The sequence below is a fragment of the Tachysurus fulvidraco genome, chromosome 17 (genome assembly GCF_022655615.1).
Source record: "Tachysurus fulvidraco isolate hzauxx_2018 chromosome 17, HZAU_PFXX_2.0, whole genome shotgun sequence".
NCBI classification, from domain to species: Eukaryota; Metazoa; Chordata; class Actinopteri; order Siluriformes; family Bagridae; genus Tachysurus; species Tachysurus fulvidraco.
The window spans coordinates 7,080,872-7,105,913 of record NC_062534.1 but is presented as its reverse complement, the minus strand read 5'-3'; the positions used below and the strand labels follow the sequence as shown (position 1 = coordinate 7,105,913).

Sequence of the window (25,042 nt, the reverse complement as noted above, 5' to 3'; positions counted from 1 at the left end):
CAGATTAATGATTGCTAAAGTACTAAAAACACTAAGTTTCTGTCATTAAGAGAAGCATCTCTGGCTCCTGACTGTTGTTTCAGGGAGAATGTGCTTGAATCCTGATGCTGCCAAAGTACAACTGTTGTGGTGGAGGATGGATTGCGTTTTCCATCTCGTGTGTTATGCTGCCCTGTGGAACTGTATGAGCAGCAGATAATGCAGAGGCCTGTCCGAGACAAAGCATGTGTTAGACTTAACTATTCCTGTATTATAGGGAAGAAAGGGCAGGTGGGAGGGGGGGGGTGGTTTGACCAATTTGGGGATATCGTTTAGAAACAGTTTTTGTATGTATCTCAATGGAGCTTATGCTTGAGACAAGTCTCTCTGAGATGCCTTGTGTTCTGTAGCTCTGTTTTATTTGGACTGCAGATCTTTGAATTGCTATGAGACTGAGTAAGCTGTGAGTGTGGTTTTATATAATGCATGAGCAGTCTCTGAGAACGTGGTGGTGGTGCATGGTGGACTTTTTCTGTAACGGTTGTGTATGTCAGTGTTGTCATTCAGATGATGTCATGTGATGCATACCATTTATTCTTAGGCTTCATTGTGTGTGTGTTAACAAAGTATAGATGGCTACATTCACTACCAACTGTCTGCATTTCTTTACCCTCTGCCTTCTTGTTTTTTCCACTGCTGCGACTAGTCCGCATCCACATGACTAGAATTTATCTACCAATAGACAAACTATATGAAATCCCTAGTGTGTGTCTCAGCTGAATAAGGGAGACAACCCTGTCTAAGAACCGCAGTGCCGTCCCACTCATGCATTCACCTTCGTATCATACCTCCCTGCAGTGTGAGGTGGTTCCCTAATAACCAATAGTAATACACACAGACAGAGCACAGTGTGTGTGACATAGCAGAGGCTGCAAAGAACAATCCTCTAAAAAACTTATATAAAAGCTCAATTACATAAACCCTTCTTTCTTTCATAATTCCATATCAATTACATAAACCCTTCTTCCTTTCCTTCTTCCCTTCTAAATATGGTCAGTCACATTAGAGGACTTGTTAGTGCGGAGGAGTAAGAATTGGCGGCAAGAGAAAATGTGGAGTTTTAGAAGAAAGCCCACAGAAATGTGGAAAGTGAAATGCGGTCTTCTGCTTCTTAACATCTATGAACGGCATTGTGTTATATTATTTATGGAGTGCTCTATCTTTCTCTCTGTCTCTCTCTCTCTGTCTCTCTCTCTCTCTCTCTCTCTCTCTCTCTCTCTCTCACTCTCTCACTCACTCTCTCTCTCTCATCCTCTCACTCTCTGACTTCTCCCACCACACACGTTGGTGTCTGCATTTCTCATCAGCAGCTCTTGATTTATGGTTGATGTAAATCTAGGCAGATTCTCTTACGGATGTTTAAAATGCATTTCTGGTCCTTCTGCAATTATTCCCAATGCACCCTAGACATCCCATAGGTAAGCGATGCATGAGTAAGTATGAGTATGAAGTGAGTGTGAGTGATTTATGTAAATAAGCCACTTTTAAGATTGAAGCTCTTAAATCATACCCTGATTTGCAGTCTTGAGTTTAATGAGTGTTATATTCATTTTTTTATTTTTTTTTTGTGTGTGTGTGTGTGTGTGTGTGTGTGTGTGTGTGTGTGTGTGTGTGTGTGTGTGTGTGTAATATGTGAGCATACATTTAGGATTGGAAACCAGTCAAGCAGGTAGCTGTGGTGTCTTGTTAGAACGTTGAACTTTGTTGTAAAATAAAAAAATACCGTAGGCAGTGTTCTTTGTTGTGATTACAAGGATGTGGACTTACATAACAGCCCAGCGTATGTTTACGTAGCAAAAAGCAATGGTAGTTTAAAAAAAAAAATAATAATAATAGTCTGTTTGTATTACCAAATTTGATATAAAAGAAAAGTGATTTGTAATAATCGTGCAGTTATGGACTTGTGTAATGAGGATAGCTGGTACATGCAAACTCTTTGTAAAGACAGCTCTGTGTGTGTATGAGTTGTGGCACAATGCCTGTTGGTTGTGGTGCCACGATGTTGCGCAATCATTAAGCCGCATTCAAAGCTGTTGTGAAAATATCTGGAATCAAAAAACTAGATCTGAATGTTTTGCATATTTTCAGTATGTGAAGCCTGAAGTACATGTTAAAATGTGTGTTCAGGATTATGATGAATTACCGATTCACTAAAACATGACAATTTTAACTGAATTTCTGTTACGTTTTATTATTCGATATAATTATGTATGGGTGCATTTTTTAATTTTTAATTTTTATTTATTTATTTATTTAGACTGAGTACATGTTTTTGGTAGCGACACTGATGGTGAGATGTGAAATGAGTAACCTGCTTAATATGACAGGGGGCATCAATGCTGCTAGCAATGAACCGATCGTACTGAGATTTATGTCTAGTAGGTTGTGCTGTTGAAACATGATTTTTACAGAGAGCAAGAAGATGCCAGCCTGAGTAGCGAGCACCATGAGCAAGCAGTAGACACTGCTGAAAGGAAGTGTTTGTTTCTCATTCAAGTGCTGTCACGTTCTGCTCTTCACTTTCACGTCACAGTTAATTGCAGTCAATTTATCAGCAAAAATTAGCAACAATTATCCATAGCCGAATCTGAATACCGAAGCAGTTAAGGAGTTGAGGGACTTTTAAATCGTATCTTCTAGTTGTAACCTTTAGTTTCTAAATCTAAACAGCTTCTGTCTGCTCATCATGTCAGTATTGCAGATTGCAGCTTGCATTTATCCTCAAGCTGTAGCATAATTAATGGTTCCATGCCTGCCATCATTATCTAGTACTATCCAAAAAAAAAAACGAGCTGTAAAGTTTGATGTTTTTGTCTTTGAAGGACTTCCATAGTTTCCATTCCAACAATGTTATTCTGTCATGTTGAAAAACTTGCCCAAGCTAGCACATGCCTGCATCACACGAGTATGTCTGAACATGCATCTTGTTGTGTCTTTGTTCTTGTGTGAATCACCAATGCACACAATCTGCACTCTTCATACCTTCTTTTGAATTACAGCAATTGAAGAACTTTGCATATTTACTATTTTTTTTCGAGACTATTAGTCTAAATGTTGCAAAATGGACTAGATGAAACCAGATGGAAGATCAAGCTATTTTTTTTTCTTCAGAAAGTGAGGAAATTCTCTAGTGAATCTGGAATGAAGTTGACATTAAACAAATTCATAATTAATTTTTTTATTATTATTGTTAGACTTTTGGAGGATTGAAAACGTGAGTTGTAATTAGTTCTTAAATGTAAAAAAAATTGTGAAAAATGATATTCTGTTACTCACATTATAAAGAATGAATAATGTAATAATGAGTTGTTATTGTATGGTATTTTAACCCTTTAGGACCTCCTTCATTAAAATGACTTGCATTAAAATTTCAAGTGCGTAATTTTTCTTTTAAACTATTAAACAACTGAAGATACACAGTCTGTTTTGAATTGAAGTGTATTTTAGCTGAATGCATATTGTAAAGATGTCACTTGACTCATCTTGGACCAATTCTGCAGAAAATCTTTTTTTTTTTTTTTTTTTTTTTTTTAAATAATAATAAAGTGTGTGTAATATTTAAGAATCGCATCAACCTAGAGAGTCAAGTCTCAAGGTATTCCCCTCAACCTAGAGAGTCTAGTCTCTCTACTCCCTGGGTTAAAGCAAGAAAACATGTATTGGTATTTGAGAGCTCTTTTACCTTCAAATAAACTTTTCTTTCTTGCTTTTAGTGATGTCTCCCTTGCTATCTCCTGCCTTTCTCCCATCAGGTTAGAGACTTGAGCTCTGGCTTCTATTAAACTGCAGCTTTCATAGTAAGAGTCCCTCGATATCAGTTATTCAGTTACAGTGGAACAAAACCTAGTCTAGCAAGTAAAATGGCATAATGGTAGTTTAAAGAAATGTATGGTAAAACCCTTTGAACATTTTGTGTCTGGTCTGAGAAAGGAACGAGTAGCAGAAGTTAATGGCTCCAGAGGGATCACTTTGTGTTTAGCACCAGATGAAGTAGCTACTGATTTAATGTTACGATATATTCTTTTATGGTTAATTCCCATTGTTACATTTAATCTCACTACTTTGCCAAGTATTGGCCTCGAGCCACTCATAGAAAAGAATAGGCTCGCCTCTACCGTCACTTATTCCCAGTGATCACATCACAGTGGCACAGTGTGGGGGAAAAAGTCACTTTTACTATTAACACAAGTCAAGAAGCTTTTATTGTCATTTCAACCATATATAGCTGTTGCAGTACACGGTGAAATCAGACAATGTTTCTCCAGGACCAGGGTGTTACATAAAAACAAAGACTAACTAAGGACTTAGTAAGTTAGTCCTAGCCACATACTGTATAGTGCAACTGTGCAACCTGGTGCAAACAGTGCAAGACAAGACAAACAAGACAGACAAGGCAGTGTAGGACAAAAGACAGACAGACAAAAAATTAAGACAATACAAAAAAAGACAATAAACAGAAACAGCACTGACCAGTGTAAATACTGTATGTTCAAACAATATTGCGTGTGCAGAAATACTAGAATGAACACGGTGTTATAGCAGCAGGTCCCTGAGATATATTTTATATGTATTGGGCAAAACAGCAAACGACTGAAATGTGAGACAGCATGTGCAAAGAGCAAAAACAGTGTGCAAAACAGCATGTAAACAGATTGATGGATATACATTGGAAGTGTGTGTATTTGGTGTAGGTCTAGGCAGTCCATACAGTTGATGTGCTTGTGTATTTTGTGCTCAGTATAGTTCAGTTCAGTTATTAAGACTTGTGGAAAGAATGTATACGTGTATAGGCCTAAAGTGCATTGTTTTAAGCTTTATTAATTGAGTTAGTATGTTCAGTGGTATGTTACATACTGTATATGAATAGTGAAGTGCTCTTTTATGTGCTTGTTCTGGCTATTTGATTTTGTTGAATAAGATGAGGTGATTTTGCTCAGTTGTATAAAATGAGATAAAAAAAGTCATTTGCACTGGATAAGTTTGTCTTCCAAATGCGAATGGAAATGAATTGGTTTAATCCAAACCACAATCATTCTAAAACAAATGTCAACTTGACAGTTTCAATAAAATCTGTTCTGTAAGTGCCAGTAAACAGTCAAAACACACGTGGATAGTGAATAGTAATAAAAATGAACATAATTCAAATGTTTTAACAATGACATTCTAAAAAATTGTGCAGAATCTGCCATAAAGGTTCAAACATTCTGACCAATCAGAATAGAGTATCCAGCAGTGTTGTGTTATAATGTAGTGTGTAATGGGCCATGTTGGTGTTACTGATTCTGTTCAGACTGAAAGCTAGTAGCAAAAAATATGAAAAAACAGTACTAGTACAGTTCAAATTTATGAATAAACAATGGTTAATGGTGATGAATAAATCATTATTTACATCATATTTATATAATGATCCATTTCAGGTATGAACTAGCTATGCTTTGTATTGTAACGTCATGACTTTATGTATCCAGTGGATATAGATGTACAGTATAGTGAGCAGTGTATTTTTACCTCCCTCTTAAATGTTAAATTAGCTGTGATATAACTATTCTCTTAGCACACTGTGCTATCCATGTCCACTGTCCACTTTTAGCTGTCCTTATAAAGAAAAGGTTATATTGCTACTATATAAGTCTACTGTTAACATATGAAAACGTTAACCATAGTTTTGGTTGTCTTGATATTCTCTTGTGGCCAGGAGAAACTGCTTTGTACTCCTGAACTCAGCAACCCTTAGTTTTGTGGATAACGCACTTTCCTTATTTATTCGTGTATAGCCTTGTCCTAGAATCTCGCAGTACAGCGTTTTTTGGTTTTAGACATTTGTTGTGCTTAGAGGTAAGGCTTTCGAGATAAGCAGTGGGCAGGAGCTGTTTTCATTGGCCAAGGCCATAAGCTCATTTTCAATAAGAGCAGCAACCTGCTCTCTGACACACAAGCCTCTTAATCATCCATACTACCAGTGCTGGACTCTGACACCGTCGCTACAGTATACACTGTCCCACATGGCACGTTCAGCACATTCCCTGTACTGAATGTGCCACTCAGCCATAATTTATCAGAGTAGCGCCAAAACAATTGAAGCCCAAACTAAACCAGACTTCCTTTTCCTCTTGGCCAGGACCTGGCACATATAACGTCTAAGATTAATTGCATTTTTTATAAAAGTGGATTTGTTTTGCACATTCCAGGATTGTTTGAAAACTGTATCAGACCTAGCTTTCAGGTCCTTCTCAGACTAACAAAACAAGACTCTCTCACAAGAAAACATCCGCTGCTCACGTCTGCTTCGTAGTGTTCCTGCTAATGTGCTCAATCGGAGCCCTGCTCAAATAACACAACAAAGATGTGAAAGCGGTAAACTCGGACACAGAGGCATGAGAATGGCCTCTGTTATGTAATTAAAATATCCTGCTGGCAAGCTTGTGCGGAAAAAAAGGAAACATCTTTCAATTGTTTGTGGCAACAGCAATCGCATCAGACGTGCACGGGGGCTGTGTTCCAACTCGGACAACAAAGGCGACAAATTCCAGAGTCTAAACGAGCGACCTGGAGTGACCTGAACTGTTAGGCTACATGGAGATGCAGCACATGAGTCATAAGCTACTGTGAATGTTTTAAGTTTTTTTTCTGAGGTGCTGGAATGCGAGGGTGGGCCTTTTGCTCTGTGTCCTACTTCACTAATACTGTAGCTACATAGATGTTGACAGTACTTCATTAAGAGAGGAATTTTAAGATTTGAGATAAATGTCCTTTCTTGGAACGTTCACTTCTGCTGCTATGACCACTGATTTTAGACAAATATAGATGTAGATACTCCCTGTCGTTGCCCTCTGTGGGTGCATGTGCCACTCATTTAGATCCTTCATATTATATTGCTGTTGTGCATGTTTGCAGATGCAGCTTCTTCTGGTTTGTTTTTTGATGCCTATGCACAAATTCAGGGTAATACAGAGGGAGGAACTGAACAGAATTGATCCATACTAAACGGCCATATAAAATCTTACAGGTTTTGTGTGTTTTACAATATTGTTGTACAATATTATGTACAAAACACAAACTGTAGGTTTGGAGATTTTTCATTTTTCATTTACAAAAATGATCATATTTCACAATAAATTAATAAAGTAAACTAATCCAAATGAAGGTAACGATAATGTAAATTGAATTTCTGAAGCAGTGGGCAGGATATATTTTTAAAATTGAATTATTAATTTCTTTGTTTAGTTTTGTGTGTCTGTTTATCTCCCCATGTACTCATTTATACATTTGTAGTAATTTATTATTTATAACCTGCTCCTGCCATGTGTATGGCACTTGATCCTGACATGGTGTTAAAAATTAAACACCTTTCTTATTAGCGCCTCACATCCAGCACAAACTGAGGGGGAATTATGTCTAACGTTAAACAGGTAGAATCTGCTAGAGGAAGCGGCCATCAGATGCTAGGCCTATTAGGGGAGTTTAAGTAAAGCCTCTTGTGTGAAGAAGAGAGGATGCCAATCACATAGAAAACAACATAAAGAAAGCATTAAAAATGTTAACTGTAAACAGATTCTAGATTTCTAACGCTTTTCCCGTCTTGTTCATTATTCCAGATGTGTTCTTTCATAGCGTGAATGACTTCAATAATATTCTGAAATAGTACAAAATATTAAGGTGCTGGAACAAGGCATTAAAAAACAACAGACTGGCATCAGTACTGTATGTGCTTTTGCTCCCTGAAGGCCATTCTGATCCTCATTCTGTTACACACATCTTTTCATTTGCTTGTTCAATCCATCTTTATTTACAATTGAATTTTTATTTTTTATTTTATTATTATTGTATTTTTGACATGGACAGTGTTTTTGACAAACATCTGTGCTTTGATGATGGTGTACTTTTAGATATTAACCAAAGGAGGCACAAGTATATAGTGCCGCAGGACTAGAGAGTGTGTTTGCGTGAGTGAGCATGGAAAGTGTGTGATGGAAACAGTATGACTCAGCCGTTTTTACATCTGCACTCATGCAGCTACAGCCTCCAATCTCTCTCTCTCTCTCTCTCTCTCTCTCTCTCTCTCTCTCTCTCTCTCTCTCTCTCTCTCTCTCTCCCCCCCTCTCTTTCTCTCTCCCACACACACAGGCAGGCACACACCATCTCTTTCTCTCTCTCATGACATCTGATCTCTGGGTTTAGGTGATTTTCAGGGCCATAATAATTCAATATTCATCCAGCCAGCCATACAACCCTCCATCCATCTATCCATACAATCAACATCCTGAAAAAAAATTGTATTCCTCCTAACACAGCACTTGCCAACCATTCCAATTTGTAATATATAACTGAACAACAGATCATTTTTAAAAATGTATATTTAATATGTTGATGTGTCCCTTCAATTTTTTTTTCTTATTGTTCTTCGAGAAATTATTGCTTTTGCTGCAGCATTATTTATTTATTTATTTATTTATTTTTACTGCAGAGATTTTGTGTTTTTTTGGGGTAAAAACTTCATGAATTGGGGGGCATGGTGGCTTAGTGGTTAGCACGTTCGCCTCACACCTCCAGGGTTGGGGGTTCGATTCCCGCCTCCGCCTTGTGTGTGTGGAGTTTGCATGTTCTCCCCGTGCCTCGGGGGTTTCCTCCGGGTACTCCAGTTTCCTCCCCCGGTCCAAAGACATGCATGGTAGGTTGATTGGCATCACTGGAAAATTGTCTGCAGTGTGTGAGTGTGTGAGTGAATGAGAGTGTGTGTGTGCCCTGCGATGGGTTGGCACTCCGTCCAGGGTGTATCCTGCCTTGATGCCTGATGATGCCTGAGTTAGGCACAGGCTCCCCGTGACCCGAGAAGTTTAGATAAGCGGTAGAAAGTGAATGAATGAATGAATGAATGAATGAACTTCATGAATTGGTGAAATTGCAAGCACATGATTCTTTTTTAAACTGCTGAAAGTGAAAACATATACTGTATATTATTACTTTCTGTGATAGTTGTACTCATGTATGATGCACATGAATTGAAGAGGGCTTTGGCTGATGATGTCACACAACAATGTATTTGGACTAATCTGTAAACAATCATTGGCAGTTTGGAAAAATTGCGAGCTCCTCCAAATATTGTGGGGTGGTTTAATGTTGTGTTCATTTCTGCAATCCCCCCAAAAATTGTGAAACTTTTGAGAGACTTTTGAACAGTTCATTACAAAGCTCATAATGCAGACATAAGCATGAGAAATTTCTGAAATGAGAAACTGTGAATTGATCACAAAATCATCGGTAATCATCAAATTTATCTTAAACAACAGTGGTGATGTAACCCCTCTGCTGTAGTTTAACAGCAGCTAGTAGTTTTGCATAACCCCCTCACACACGCTTTCTTTTTTCAGTCGCTAATGCTGAGCAGGAGGCCTCTGGTTCCTCTGGGAACCCGGCTGAGGTTGTCTAGTGTTTTTGCGAACATGTAGCAGTCTGTTTCTTTTGTGTGACTTCCAGACACTGAGGAACAACAGCCAAGAGAATGAGAAAATACAAATACACACTGCTGTGTGTCTGGGACTGTGATTATTTCAGGCTGGCGAGCTGTGTGTTATTAATCTCATCTCTCAGTGCAGAACTAAACAGTTTTAAATCGTTTTCCCACTTACCGTGCTCTTAAGAGATGTGGGTGTGGGTGTGTGTGGGTGTGTGTTTGTGAGTGCGGGTGTGGGTGTGGGTGTGTGCATGCATATGTGTTTGTGAGAGCATTACTACTCTATACTGTGTGTGGCTGTGTGGCTGTGTGGCTGTGTGCATGCATATGTGTTTGTGAGAGCTACACTACACTGTGTGTGTGTGTGTGTGTGTGTGTGTGTGTGTGTGTGGCTGTGGCTGTGGCTGTGGCTTTGTGCATGCATATGTGTTTGTCAGAGCTACGCTGTGTGTGTGTGTGGCTGTGTGCATGCATATGGGTTTGTGAGAGCTACATTGTGTGTGTGTGGGTGTGTGGGTGTGTGCATGCATATGTGTTTGTGAGAGCTACACTACACTGTGTGTGTGTGTGTGTGTGTGTGTGTGTGTGTGTGTGTGTGTGTGTGTGTGTGTGTGTGTGTGTGTGGCTGTGTGCATGCATATGTGTTTGTGAGAGCTACACTGTGTGTGTGTGTGTGTGTTTGTGTGTGTGTGTGTGTGTGTGTGTGTGTGTGTGTGGCTGTGTGTATGCATATGTGTTTGTGAGAGCTACACTGTGTGAGTGTGTGTGTGTGTGTGGCTGTGGCTGTGTGCATGCATATGTGTTTGTGAGAGCAGCATATTTTACGATATATGAGATACTCATTGATTCAAAGATTTGGAAAACATACATGTTTTCAAAGATTAAGATGGCTTAAAATGGATATTTACAGAACACGTTAGGGTTTAAAGCCATTGTGCTATGCCTCAGGAGATTGTGATTACAAGATACAAGGTTGCCAGATTATCGTTTATTTATTAAACAAGTTCTTTTGAGAGAAAAATCTGATCAGAAGATTTTGTCCCAGAGATTAATGACCCATATTTAATTGTCATACTAACACCATTGTGAAATCCTGTATAACCCTCTTACAACCTCTTATGCTGACAGGAGACTTTTCCTGAAGGGAAAATCCCATCGTTATTAGCTCCTAGCACACGACAGAGATTTACTTAAGAGTATGCCAGTTTAGAGCAAGCTTGTCAGCTTTGTGTTGACAGAGATAGTGGTGACACTCCCTAATCTCTGAAGTAGCTGTGTGAAACTTGCACAAGAGAAGTCAGATCTTTTTTCTCTTTTGAGTTCTTGGCTCTGCATTTAAAATATCTTTGTTGTGATGCCAGTGTTTAAGTATTCCAGTAGTTAAATAGTGCATTTCCCCACACTCACAAAAATAAGCATTCAGACCCATTTACTGTATTGCACACTTGCTTGGAGGTTTTGTCTCTTTATTATTGTTATGTCTGAAGTAAATTTCTGCTAAATACCTGGTTTGCAGAGTGAGCCACTGTCCAACTTTTTCTTGCGTTGCCAAATTTCAGCTTTTTTTAAAACTTTCAGGTTGGGAATTGTTGAAAGGGAGGTTGCAGAATTCGAGAGTGTTTTGCATTCTTACGTGTATTCATTGTTCACCATTTAAAACATGATTAGATCATCTATTTTATTGTCCACAGGGCAGCTGTACATGGTGAGAGCACATTGTGGTACTACTACTACATGATGAAATAATGATGAAAACAAGACAAGATAAATGACACGTATCATATACAGTACCAATCAGGTTTCTTGTCTGTAAACTAGCCAGTGGATACTGTACGATGTATATTTAAGTGCTTACCTGTTTATCACAAACCCTACCGTAATAAATCGAAAGTATTAACTGGTATGTTTACTACACTAATGTCACTATTGACAGTGTAGTAATTTGATACGATATTTACTTTGTGGTTTGAGGCAATAAACTTTGAATTTGCTCACTGATTGTTTGTAAAATTTCCAGGATATCTACTCCAAACATTGAAGCCAATTCACAGTTAGGATTAGATTTGGTGTAACTTACATTTCTACCATTTGCTCTGTTCTAGATATTGACCCTCTTCTGCATGCATGAGCTCACCATAACTGGGCAGTGCTACTGTGATTGACAGGAGAGAGAGTGAAAAAGTATGCCATTCCTCCCACCCACAGAGTATGGCTAGTTTTGCTTCCTTGGATCCTGACCACAGATTCCTGTGGCATTGTCGGGACTTGCAATCTCCTTTTCACTTTTCTGTTGATCTTTTTGTGGACTGGTGAACTGCAAGATCTTTAGACATACTTTTCTGCCATTTTAAGCTTCAAGCATATCGTCATTTCTAAGGAAATAAGTCTCGATTGAGCATGGTTGCATAAACAGCTCTTTCTTGAAAAGAGATTTTATCAGTGTTTGTGTCTTTGGAATATTTTCAGTACAGGCCAGGGCATCTCTCTAGTTCACACCTTTTAATCTCATCTCAATTACTGGAATCCTAAACCTACACTGTCACTGAATGTTCAGTGGTGTATTCAGTGGTGTATTGACAAGAACAGGACAATTATTTGTTCATGTAACACTTAAATCCCAGTATGCATCAGGACAGAGTCCGGCTATAATGTCACCATAGGAAATAAATAAATATGTAGAAAATACTAAACATGTATGGGAATATTCAGATGTATTTAAGTTTTGTAAGGAACTCATCGATGTGTATTCTTGTGTGTTTGTGTGTTAGGCAGTCACTGGCAGAAGTTTCGGTGAGGACTTCAGAGGCAGCCTGGACAACGGAATCCTGTTGTGCGAGTGAGTACACTTCTGTTCACAAGTACACTCTTGTTTGCACACATCTATCAACTACAGGACTGTCCACTGAACAACTGTTAAACATGTGAGCAAGAGGTTTTGGCACAACATGAATGTGTACTTTTGAGCCTTTTTTTACGAAGTTGACTGTATGATGAACGCTCGAGAATGGATTCATTAACAATGCATCAAACATGAGAACTCGAATGTTCAAAAGTTAAACGTTAGCATCGGGAGCAGTCGCAGAAGTGACTTATTTTAACCATAACAAGAAGGTGATGAGAGAGATGAATAGGGTGAGATGCGAAATTCCTGGCAGTGAGTTCTTCCCATCTGTATTTCATTTTCCTGTCCTGTATAATTTACTGATGCTTAGTGTGACATCACTAACTATAACTGTCTGCATATTTCTAGCAGAGAGCACCTGTGTGTCTAAACCTGCATGTACTGTATGGTATGTGTGTACTTTATATATACACAGTCTCCAAGAAGCAATAGGACACTTCTGGATTTTTTTCTGCACGTTTAGCCAGTAATTTTTGCTTATATTCTTCTAAAGAGTAAGAGGATGGCATAGATGAAACAGTTTCAGGGCTGAGGGTTGGATACCGATGAGGGTTGGATCTTTATGCTTCAAGGGCTTCCTTTGGGTACTCTGGTTTCCTTCTCAGTCCAAAGATATTGCTTGAAGGCTGATTGGGATCTCTAAATTGTCTTTAGTTTGTGAATGGGTATTGAATGTGTGTGTGCCCTGCGATGGGTTGGCACTCTGTCTAGGTTGTCCCCTATTGTGTGCCATGAGTCCAATAAAAGACTCCAGGTTCCCTCAAACCCTACTGTAGGTAGCATAAAGGATAAGTAAATGTACAGAAGACAGATGTTAGGAGTCAGAATGCAAATTTTTATGTAACTTGAATTGTTTGTTTAAGCAAGTGATTTATTTAAAATATTCATTTGCTTATATTAAATAATACATTACCAGCCTACTCATTCCTCATATAGTGAGTTGCAAAGCTGTCACTCATTCTAATGAACAGAGAACATACAGTATCCTCATTTTCTTCAGCTGACTTTTAAGAATGGACTGTCTCATTTCTTTGTCCTTTTATAATCCAAACTATTCTATCCATTTTTTATACCGAGCATGTTTACCTGTTTACACAGCCCTGGTTTTGCCTGACCCATAGTCACATTGATTTAGTATGTAATTTAAGCTTTTATTTAATCACAGGACTATTGTTAGAGGATCTTCTCTGTATAATCTGACATGGGCAACATAAAAAGGAATCATTCTAAAGGTCTTTTTGAAAGTTTATGAAAAAAAATAATGACAAAAGAATGATACTGCTTCGTCATAAATTTGATTGTTAATGCTCAAGAACTTCCCAGTACAAAAGCAGTGTTGTAACATAACAGTTGTGTAATAAAATTTTCAGCAATTTGCAGGTAGTTACTAAAGGTTTAGTACGTGTTTTAAGACATGATGCTTTGTACAGAAGTTAAAAGAGCCATGGTGCAAAAGGCAAGTCTTTTCTTGCCTTTTCCATTATACATTAAAAACCATTTAAATGTTGTTGCTGCTGTTGTTCTTTTGACTGCTTCCTGTATGGGGATGCCACAGCGGATCACATGGTCAGCAAGTTAGATTTGGCACAGGTTTTACACCGGATGAGCTTCCTGACACGACCCTCCCGTTTTATCTGGGCTTGGGCCGGCACTAAGGTTATCTCCCTGCCTGGTAATCGAACCTGGGCCACAGCAATGAGAGCATAGGATCTTGTCCCTAGACCACCAAGTGGCACGACAAACACCACGTTTAAGATTTAGGTTGTTTAAAGGTTGTTCAGCCCATTTACTCAGTACTGTTATTGATCAGCAATGGCATCATCTATGACTTTTCTTCTATGATGAGTTTTTGAATATGGATTTATAATGAATCAGTATTCAAAACGAAAACATTTTTGATTTATCTGACCTGACATTGTGATAGCCAGTGTGATACTGTACCTACTCCAGAGATGGGTAAAAATAAGACATAATAACTGGAGACTTTTGTTTGTCATAAAATGTGCTCGGATTATTTAAAAAAGTGTGAGTGCATTTTTAAAAAATGAAACCAAACAAAAAACCTTTCAAAGAATCCAACAGAAAATGAGAATGGTGCTACTTCCTACCGAAATGAGTCACTGACCAACATTATTTGTGTTTTATAAAAATTAATTACATATATTTTTAGGTCATTTTTAGCATTTATATGACAAAATTAACTACAGTATTCCAATTCATTTAAGTTTTATTTTAGTTTTTTTGCTCTTTGTTTCTTCCGTAATACCTAAATTATGTGTTTAGAAATTTGCTTTCTACACATTTATCTATTAGAGTAAATGATAATTGTTTTGTTTAGTAACCTGTGCAACCATACTGGCTTAGTGGTTAGCACGTTCACCTCACACCTCCAGGGTTGGGGGTTCGATTCCCGCCTCCGTCTTGTGTGTGTGGAGTTTGCATGTTCTCCCGTGCCTCAGGGGTTTCCTCCGGGTACTCCGGTTTCCTCCCCTGGTCCAAAGACATGCACGGTAGGTTGATTGGCATCTCTGGGAAATTGTCTGTAGTGTGTGATTGCGTGAGTGAATGAGAGTGTGTGTGTGTGCCCTGCGATGGGTTGGCACTCCGTCCAGGGTGTATCCTGCCTCGATGCCCAATGACGCCTGAGGTAGATCGGATAAGTGGTAGAAAATGAATGAATGAATCAATGAATAGACATTTTACATGGAAAGAAAATATTTTCTATTTGTACATTTGTAGTTAGGCTCTTTAGCTACACTTATCAAGAGGAAAAAAACGTGTAGAAGCTTAAAGACCTACGGCTCACAAATTCTGCAGTTTAAATCTTGAGTAAAGAAAAAGCAAGCTAAAGTTGTGTTATTCTTTTTGCAGATAAGCTTTCTGATTTCTAGAAATAAACACTTGAAACAATCTACCAGAAGTATGAGACAATGAGTACAAAAAGCTAGCATTGGACTTTTATGTTTAATGCTTTTTAACCTTAAATGTGTACATATACATTTATGTAGATATATACACATACATGTGTATATATCTTAGCGATGGAAAAACGCCTTGTTAAAAACTTTCAAAATCTGTATTCTTTAGATAATTTGTTCGAAGCCATACACATTTCTCTTCTTGAAACTGAATGAACACAGGTCTGAGCTGACTTTTGCTCCTGGACCCCTATTTATAATGATTTTTTATTGTGGGTTATGGTTATTTCTGCCATTGTAGCAGAATGTAAAAAAAAGATCCCATTTTGAGATCCAGTGCTAGTGTTCACAACTAATTCTAGCAACTATCTCTCCAAATAGTTAAGTGCTACTAGAATATAACCTACAAATGGAATTAAGTCTCGATTTACTTTCTTGGATTCTCAGTGAGTGATTGTGGCTATATTGTGACCTCACAAATGGAAGACATACAGTACATAAAGCTTCCCCGATGATTTACCAGTAACCTCTTTATCCTGAGCAGGGTCGTGGTGGATCCACAGTTTATTCAGGTAATGCTGGAAGCGAGTGTAACCGGTGATGCACACAGTTGTAGACTGCTTCGAACCACCAGTTAAAAACTATTCCTTCTGCGATGTGTTGAAGAAATGTAGACGATCAGAATGCACTCGACTATTTGGTCGCCTCGACCATCAAAAATATCACAGTTCACTACATAAGCTAAGATGAAAATAAATAAATAAGTGGTGAATAATTTAAAGATGAAATAGGATTATCAAGAGCACAAATTGCACCTTCCTCTCTCATACAGTCACACAATAGCAAGGGAAACGGTGGAGCAGGAACAGGAAATTACATAGAGCCATGACAATTTTATTTATTTATTTTATTATTATTTTTTTAATTGATGTTTATTTGACAGGGACAAATGCATAAAACATTGCTTTATAAAATACAAAGTAAATGCCATGCATACAGGTTTATAGCCATGACTAATTTGCAACCCCTGTTTCTGGGGTTTTAAGGGGAAAACACTCATTCAAACACCACTTAGGTACAAATCTGTGTGGATTCTATACATATTTAACAGTATAATTTCTATAATGGTTACACAAGGCAGGAATACACACTGGATCAGAGACCAGTCCCTTCAGACACCAATTCACACATTCTGTCCACTCACATGTTTTTGGGAAACCTGAGAACCCATATGAAGTGATTTTTGTACCACAATGCACCGTGTTGCCCCAAACACCAGTTTTATCAGAATGAGCCTTTGAAGATAACTATTTTAAAATAACACTGTCAAATATGATGGGAATTAAAGCAATTTTAACCAGCTGCCATTGCCACAAATATTATTATACAGTACAATGTGGGTGCATGTGTGCATTACGTCTTGCATCTGTTAAAGTAGTGAGAGCAGTTTGTGCAGTTTTTTTTAAAAAAAATTTTATTTTCTGTCAGCAGCTAGCATGTCATGGGTGTGTGTGTGTGTGTGTGTGTGTGTGTGTGTGTGTGTGTGTGAGAGAGTGTGAGTGAAGGGTCACACACATGTACACAGATAAAAACTGGTTTGCAGTATACCTGTTATCATTCCTTTTTAAATTAACAGATAAAGAGATTATGAAGTGCTTTTAACTACAGATCTGAAGGCAGTTTATCATTCATAGCACATTGTGATAATGATCTACACTTTCTAAAATGTGTGTGTGTGCGTGTGTGTGTGTGTGTGTGTGTGCGAAGTTCAGAGCACAACTAAACACACATCATACCATCTGCAGAAAAAACACACTGGTTATAACTGTGGTGTTTTACACACACACACACACACACACACACACACACACACACACACACACACACACACACACACACACACACACACACACAGAGGTATTATTATTTATGTAAAATATTTCCGTTGACTTATTTTTAATTCTTGCTTATTAAACTTTAAATATTTTTTTGCCTATTAGATAAAAGGACGTACTGCTGTGATTAGTGTGTGTGTGTGTGTGTGTGTGTGTGTGTGTGTGTGTGTGTGTGTGTGTGTGTGTGTGTGTGTGTGTGTGTGTGTGTGTGTGGTCTCATCTAATTGATATGACCTATATTAGAGGAGCAAATGGAATTCCAGAAAGGAAGAGAGAATTCCTTCATAAACATTAGCACAGCCTGTGTGTCTGTCTGTCTGTCTCTCTCTCTCTCTCTCTCTCTCTCTCTCTCTCTCTCTCTCTCTCTCTCTCCTCTTATTTCTCTACCTCACTCACTCACTCTCTCATTCATTCACTCACACACATAGACACATGGTTTGAATTCTGGAAAATTTACAGAGTAGAGTTTCTTGGTTACAGGAAGATATGTGACTTTTTCTGTGTACTTTGCTTCCTCACGTCTGGTCACGTCTGGACACTAGACAGTTGCATCTAAATATTATTCATTCATCACACTCAGACATGCAGACAGACAAATGATAAAAAAAGAGGGTGCACATAAACACAGATGCGCACCCAGGTGCATCCTTACATGTTATTCACACATGTATTCAGGCCATATTGTACAAGTGCATTCCTATTATCCCTTCAAATATTATGTAGTCATTATGTGTGTGCATGAAAGCTGTTGAAGTGTTATGTCTCAAGGCTTCAGGTACTGTGTCGCCTTTTATTAACAGAGATTGACATTAGTTGTCAAGATGACGAGACATTCTCATCTCTCTCTCTCTCTCTCTCTCTCTCTCTCTCTCTCTCTCTCTCTCTCTCTCTCTCACTCCCCCCCAGGTTGCTCAGTTCGATTAAGCCTGTCCTTGTAAAGAAGATCAACAGGTTGCCTACTCCTCTAGCTGGGCAAGTAAGTGACCCTATTTGTTTGTTTGTTTGTTTGTTTGTTGACGAAAGCATTAGGTCTGGAATCTGCATGTTTCCTCTCCACAGATATATTTTTATCAGTATGAGAGAGCTAAAGAATCTACTGTATTAAAGGTGTAAACAAGTTGTCAGACATGCTCCATGTGTGGCAGGCGACACAGAGTCTCGTTCCGTTCTCAGAGAACTGGGTTACTTACCTAACCTGAGACGTTGCCTTTCAAGGGAACTCCAAAGCTGCGTCATGACTCTGGGAACTTCAATACCAACATCACCACACAAGGGGAAAGGCCTGATCCAAGGGCTCAAAAGGGGTTGTGGTACCATTTACAGGAACACACAGAGATCCCAGGAGAGAATTTTCTGTCTACAGGAAAGCCTCAGAAGGACAGAGAGACTAGAGAGTCAAGGATGGGTTCATGGATAGAGGAAATAATCGCCATGTTCACCTTGAGGGTGGTGGGGGGTAATATTGGATGTGAAATACACATACTCTTATGTGAACAGTGGTACTTGCATTGCTGCTGCAGCTTCTGCACGTGCATGCAAATTCAAGTATAAATAAAGTCTTAGTAGCCATGGCCTAAACCGGATGTGTTCGAGACTTGGCTTTCTTTTTAATCTAATCCGTTACGAGAAATAAAAATTCTCTTTTTTCTTTTCTTTTTTTAATATCAGTTTTCATTTCATTGGCATTATTAAGTGCTTGCACATTTTTTCTGCTTATCTAGTGCTGCTTTTCTGCTTATCTAGTCCACCTAAAAACAATTAGGACCTATTTTTTTTTAGCAATTTTTTTTTTCTTAAATACCCCAGATTCTGTTTTGACACTAGGTGGTGGGTGTGATATTTTAATTTATCTTGACCTATTATTTTCTTCACGCTCAACTGTAGTGAACTCAAAAAACATATGGGGATTTCTAAAGCAGAAAATTTATACATTTAGCTAGTGTAACAGTTAAATTCATTTTGATGGCTTGTGCTTTACCACACACACACACACACACACACACACACGTTTATAACAACGTTTCTAAAAAATGATTTTCATCTCTATATGTGGAGCACAACTTGTGTTAATAGAAACCTGTGATTTGAATTACAGTCAGCACTACTGTCAGTAAACCTCCTAACGAATCAGATTCGAATATTCAAAAGCACTCTAATGTCAATTTGATCAATTAAATTGAAAGAAAATGCTATTTTTAAAGTTATCCAAGTTATCATCTATAGAATCAGAAACACTGGTTTTCTCTCCCCCCCCTCCCCCGTCTCTCTCATTGTCTCATTGTCATTGTAAAATATCCCATATCAAAGGAAAGGAGGAGGTAGAAATTGAATGAGGTTGGAGCTTGTTCTTATCTCCAGTTTCAGTCGCCTGTTACAGTCTCATTTTTGTTGTCACATTTTTGTCCTCACATATGTTTTCCATCATTGTATTTGCTCTTTCCATCTCAAAGGATCTGTTTCTTGGTTTTTCTCTCATTTCCCACTTTCCTGAATTCTCATTCTTCACCCTTTTCTCTTTGGCTGGGGATAAAAGCTCACAACTGCTGCCAACCAGACTTTTCTCTTATGCTCAGTTTATAATACTGTAATATATGAAGGGCCATAATGCTACTGTTTAACCTTCATACTGTACATCACTAAATGGCCAGTAGAATGCAGCTTGACATTTGGCAATGGAAATTGACACAGTTTAGAAAATAAGATAAGGTATGGTCCATTGTTTAACTGAAATAAATCAAAAAACCTTAATCACAGCATCAAGCCACTACAATATGTATTATATTATACCCTGGGAATTATGTATGTTGATATACTTCTGCCACTATTTTTCCTGCGCTATACTGTATACTGAAACCAGTATGTGGTCTGGTGAAACACAATATGGAACACATACTGTTCGTAATCAGAAAGAAATGCAAGCCCTGACCCTTTTTCTGAACCTGGAATAACTCAGTAGGTGAGCCACACATTCATAATGAATCTGCAGACCAGCTGTGACTGTTATTACTGAGGTTTAACATTTTTATTTATTTTATCCCGTGCACCTTCCAAGTGAATCAGAATCAAGTCCAACTATAGCTGAGCAGGTAAGTGTAAAGAGCTTTTGGAGATGTGGTAGCCTAGTGGTCGAGGTGTTGGAAGGTTGTGAGTTTGAATCCCATGTCCACCAGGATGCAATTAACCCTCAATTGCTCAGTATAAAAAATTAGCTAAAATGTAGAAATGTTGGAAATGTACATGCAGGTCTTTAAACATAACCACTAATCTTTTTCTAATTGTTGCTGTCAGCCCAGTTAGGGAATTTTCACACCTCCAAGTCCAAATCTTAGCAAAATTGTTACTTTTTTATTTAATGTATTGTTTGGTTTAGTTTCACACCGTATGCAACTTATTGAACCAGAAAGCAAGAAAACTTGGCCGTGCTTTCAGACGTTTTAGTTCATACATTTGTTTTGTTTTACTATTATGAACAATGAAACAAACTAAAAACAATTGTCTCGGGGTGTGTTGGGTGGAAAAAACCTTCAGTCTTTGGTCAGAAACAGGGTGATGCAAAGAGAACACAAAGCCAGGACTCAAAAAAATTACTGAGAGCTGTAGTTTTGTAAAGTTCTATATATTTACATTTACAGCATTTGGCAGACTCCCTTATCCAGAGCGAGGTACAAAAGTGCTTTTAAGTCTCTATACATTAACTCTGGTTCATTAGGTTACAGACTTAAGATACCATGAACCTTAATCACTGTTCAAAGTTTTTTTTTATACAACAAACAGGGAAGAAAGTGCTAGATTTTATGAAGAAGATTGAAGTCGTTTGAAAATAGCCAGTGACTCAGCTGTCTGGACCCATAGGGAAAGTTCATTCCACCACCTCTGTGCCAGAACAGAAAAGAGTCTTGTAGTATATTTACCTCTTGCTTGAGAGATGGTGAGACCTGGTAGCTCTGAGGGTGCGATGTGCCAACAGAACATTGCTGTTTTACTGAAAATCTAACTGTGAAATGCCATGCGAAGGGTTTCACTAGTATTACAGGCTTCTGTTTACATATTCTGATGACACTCATAAGCCTGTGTAGCTTGAACCAAACAGGGTGGTGATAGAGAGCAGGAAGTGAAAAGCTTATCTAGTGACGGTGCAGTTTTCACTATAGGCAGTAGGGGGCTCTAACAATGGAAAGCTACTCATTTTAAGGAAACAAAACAAAATATTACACATATTGTAAGTTAAGACATTTTATTAAAATTAATGCTGCAATTGTGTGTGTGTGTGTGTGTGTGTGTGTGTGTGTGTGTGTGTGTGTGTGTGTGTGTGTGTGTGTGTGTGTGTGTGTGTGTGTTGCTGGATATTTAAATAGCTAATGAAGAAACCCACCATGTTAGCAGACTTTATCTGTATTTTCTGATCTGCCTTTCTCCTATTAGAAAAGCTTAGTGACAAATCATTTTTATTGCATTATTGCGACAAAAGTCAACAGAAAATAAAAATGGAGGAACAAAGAAAACATTATCCTTACAGGGGAGTCATTTGGACGAGCGACTCCTTAGCTATTTTTAATTTAACCTCCACTGAAATCCTGCTTTCCTTTCTAAATATTTATATTGCTCATATTCATGCTGCTTGCTAACTGTTGTTTTTTAAATCAGTGATAGAAGTAAAATAGAACTATTTAACTACTAGAGGAATTATAAAGATGCAATTGGCTAGCTTCAGGAATGACGTGTTATCCTTCATCCCTAATGGTTTGGATTAGACTAGTTAGAAATTTGGGAATCAGCATCGTCAGTGATTCGTCACCACATTAAAATAACCACCTTATCGTTTATTAATTGATTTTTTCAACACGTTCATTTTTATTTTAGTTATACAGACTTTACAACCATTCTGGATATATGTTTTATTTTGTATGACATCATTGGTTGCTATTGAGTGCTCAGGGTTTCTACGCTCTGTAATCTAAAGTGGGCTTTGCAAATTAGAAAAGAACATTCAGGATGCTGGGTGTCTTTATTTGGACTCCTGACAGTTGACGAGGTCATGCAGTGGACAGTCAGAAATAAGTCAGCGATCTGGAAAGAAGCTTGAGATCTGTCAGCTCTGAGAGTCAGGTGTTGAAGGTGGAGCTGGATGAGCAGTATGGAAACAGAACGTAAAGAGGAAGCAGGCAGCCCTCTGTTCTCTAGAAGGAAGTGCATATTATTTACAGTATTCACTGTTTTTGTTTTGCATGTAATCTGAGTATAATTAAGATTATGGCTGGTTGACTATATAATGTCAGTGGGTGATATTTAAGACTTATTCTTGAGCCTTGTTGAATCCACCTCAGGTTGCCTTTTTTTTTTTAAGCTCACGTCAATGGTGCATTTGTCATAGGGTGGTTTACCCAGAAATCCTTGCTCTGGTCTGTTTTTGCTTTGAGTGAATGAACACAAGTGAGTGTTAAAAGCATCAGAGGAGACCGAGGGAGAGGGAAAGGGGGTGCATGTGCTTTTCATTGGATAGAAGAAGAGTGAAGTGCACTGGCAAGGCCAAGAAGAGGGTGAGGGACAGAAAAACAACCAACAGTTAAGAAAGGACAAGAGAGAGAAAAAGAAAGTTCAAAAGAGGGAGAGAAAACTGAAAATAACAGGCTGAATGTTGAAGATTGAGGCTGCAGTAAAAGTGTTTTGAAGGAAGTTTAGTTTGGCTGGGTAGCTTTATCCTCCCTTCTGGTCCAGCCGCCTTATCTTTCCTCGTACACTAATCAGCACTGCTACCCCTCCTTAGGCCTTTCACAGCGAGGATAATTACACACACACACACACACACACACACACACACACACACACACACACACACACACACACACACACACACACACATTTAATTCCCTTGACTACAATAACACCACATTTTCTTATTACACAATGAGAACTGAGATCTCTAAGATCTGCCTCTCACGTCTGTCTTCTCCGTGGCTGAAGATAGAAAAAATAACCATATTTAGAGAACTTAATTGTAATGAAGTGCTGTTAAAGGATTACCCACAATCCTTTGTGCAGTAAGAATCTCTGATCTGTGTATAAATGAGAGGACAAATTATGAAACTTTAAAGATGCTGATAAAATTGTTTTAAAACATAACTGCTGTTATAGAGTTGATGAATAGAGTTAGAATATAACGACAAAAAACTGTTATATAACTGCAGTTATAGAGTTGATGGATAGAATGCTAATTATCAAAGTAGGAGAAAGATTAACAGAAAACAGCATTGTGTGAGCAGTTTCCTTAAAAAAAAAACAGGTGCCCTCCTTTTCTCTTTTAGATCTGGTCCTGCTAACAAAGACTGAATTTCTTTATGTTTATACTTTCCTCTTCTATTTCAATTCACTTATTACTGTTAGCTACAAGTTAACAGTTAAATAAATGGCTAGAAATATAGTATGTAATATGAAGTTAACTCTACCACTCTTTTTTTTTCTTTTCTGTTTTCTATATAATTTTGGAAAACGTAATAAATTATTCGTTATTTTTCTATACAAATTACAGAAGGAGCTAATGCAAATTTCATCCTTGCCCTTCATCTGTTTAGCTGAACACCTGCATTTAGGATTCAGAAAAAAAAATCTATGCAAAATTTGTGCCAGACTATCAGGGGAAACTATAATATGAGAACTAAACTCTGTGGAATTGTTTCTAGAAGGCTTAAAAATTAGAAGGCTCACTTTCTTTAAGCAGGCTAAGTGTTAATGTGTAGCTGTTAGTAGTCAGGGAATAATCCTGAACAGAGGATCTGATGTGATCAGCTTTTCAAGTGGTAGAATTGATCTAATGCACTTTTTTATATGTTCAGGTGTTAATAGACAGAGACTGTCACCTCGGGCTTATTGGGATTTGTCCTCGAGGTGGTCATGCTGGGTAGAGTTCCTTCTCCTGGGAAAATGTAACTTAACTCTCACTAACGGACAGGAAGACAGCCTGGGTTCAGTCCAGAGGGGATGGTCATCTCTCTCTCTCTCCCTCTCTCTCGCTCTCGCTCTCTCTAACAAACACCCTCCTGTCATTCCAAAACAACAGTGTGATAACAATCATGAGGGAAAGGAAATTGTGCCACCCTTCCACATCTTGGAGAGAAGGACTGAGGGAGGGAGAGAGAGAGAGAGGGAGAGGGGGAGTCAGGAGCTTTTCAGAGGAGCTGGGAACCAGAGAGGAGCAAAGGAGAGTAGTGGAGGAAACACAGCTCAGGTTGCACATTGGAACAAAAGGCACCTGGTGTGTGTGTGCATGTTTGTGTGAGAAAGAGCGAGTGAGAGAGAAAAAGAGAAAGGTAGCAAACACAGTAAGAAATTGAGAGAAAGGACACATTTACAGCACCTGAGAAGCATGTTAAGTAATAGTCTAGATAGAATTTCTTAAAATGAGAGGAGGAGGTGCATAAGCTCAGCATCTAAACAACTGGGAGGAGAGAGAAAGAGAGAGAGAGAGCAAGAGAGAGAGCGAGAGTACTCTGGGGTTGTACCGTCACATTGCTTCATTTCAGCTCGTTGTAAGTGTCTCAGCATTTACTTTGAGATCCGAGCTTGTACTTGATCCACAAGTTTTCTCTCTGTGTGTGTGTGTGTGTGTCTAGGACAACTTGGCACTCTTTTTGAAAGGCTGTGAGGAGTTGGGATTGAAAGGCTCTCAGCTGTTTGACCCAGGAGATCTACAGGACACACGCACCACCCGGTAAGAGCCATTTCAGCATCATACAGTATCTGTGGACCTGCTCAGGTGGTTTCTAATCTGTTCCTCTTAGTTAGTATAAGCTAGTAGAATTTGTTGAAAGCTAGTAGAATTTGTTGAAAAAATGCACATAAT

General features: G+C 38.4%; 1 protein-coding gene across 11 annotated transcripts in view; it reads left to right on the top strand.

Annotated features, from left to right (window-relative positions):
* Positions 1 to 25,042, top strand: part of limch1b (LIM and calponin homology domains 1b) — an 85,958-nt gene that overhangs the window by 18,330 nt on the left and 42,586 nt on the right. For 9 of the 11 annotated variants that reach the window (XM_047802396.1, XM_047802399.1, XM_027154528.2 and 6 more), the window contains exons 2-4: positions 12,259 to 12,326; positions 18,112 to 18,181; positions 24,813 to 24,910. In XM_047802396.1, the coding sequence (XP_047658352.1) occupies positions 12,259 to 12,326; positions 18,112 to 18,181; positions 24,813 to 24,910 (236 nt within the window). Of the gene's footprint in view, positions 1 to 1,315; positions 1,458 to 12,258; positions 12,327 to 18,111; positions 18,182 to 24,392; positions 24,729 to 24,812; positions 24,911 to 25,042 lie in introns of those variants that run through there. The other 2 variants (XM_047802402.1, XM_047802401.1) reach the window with 2 other exon arrangements.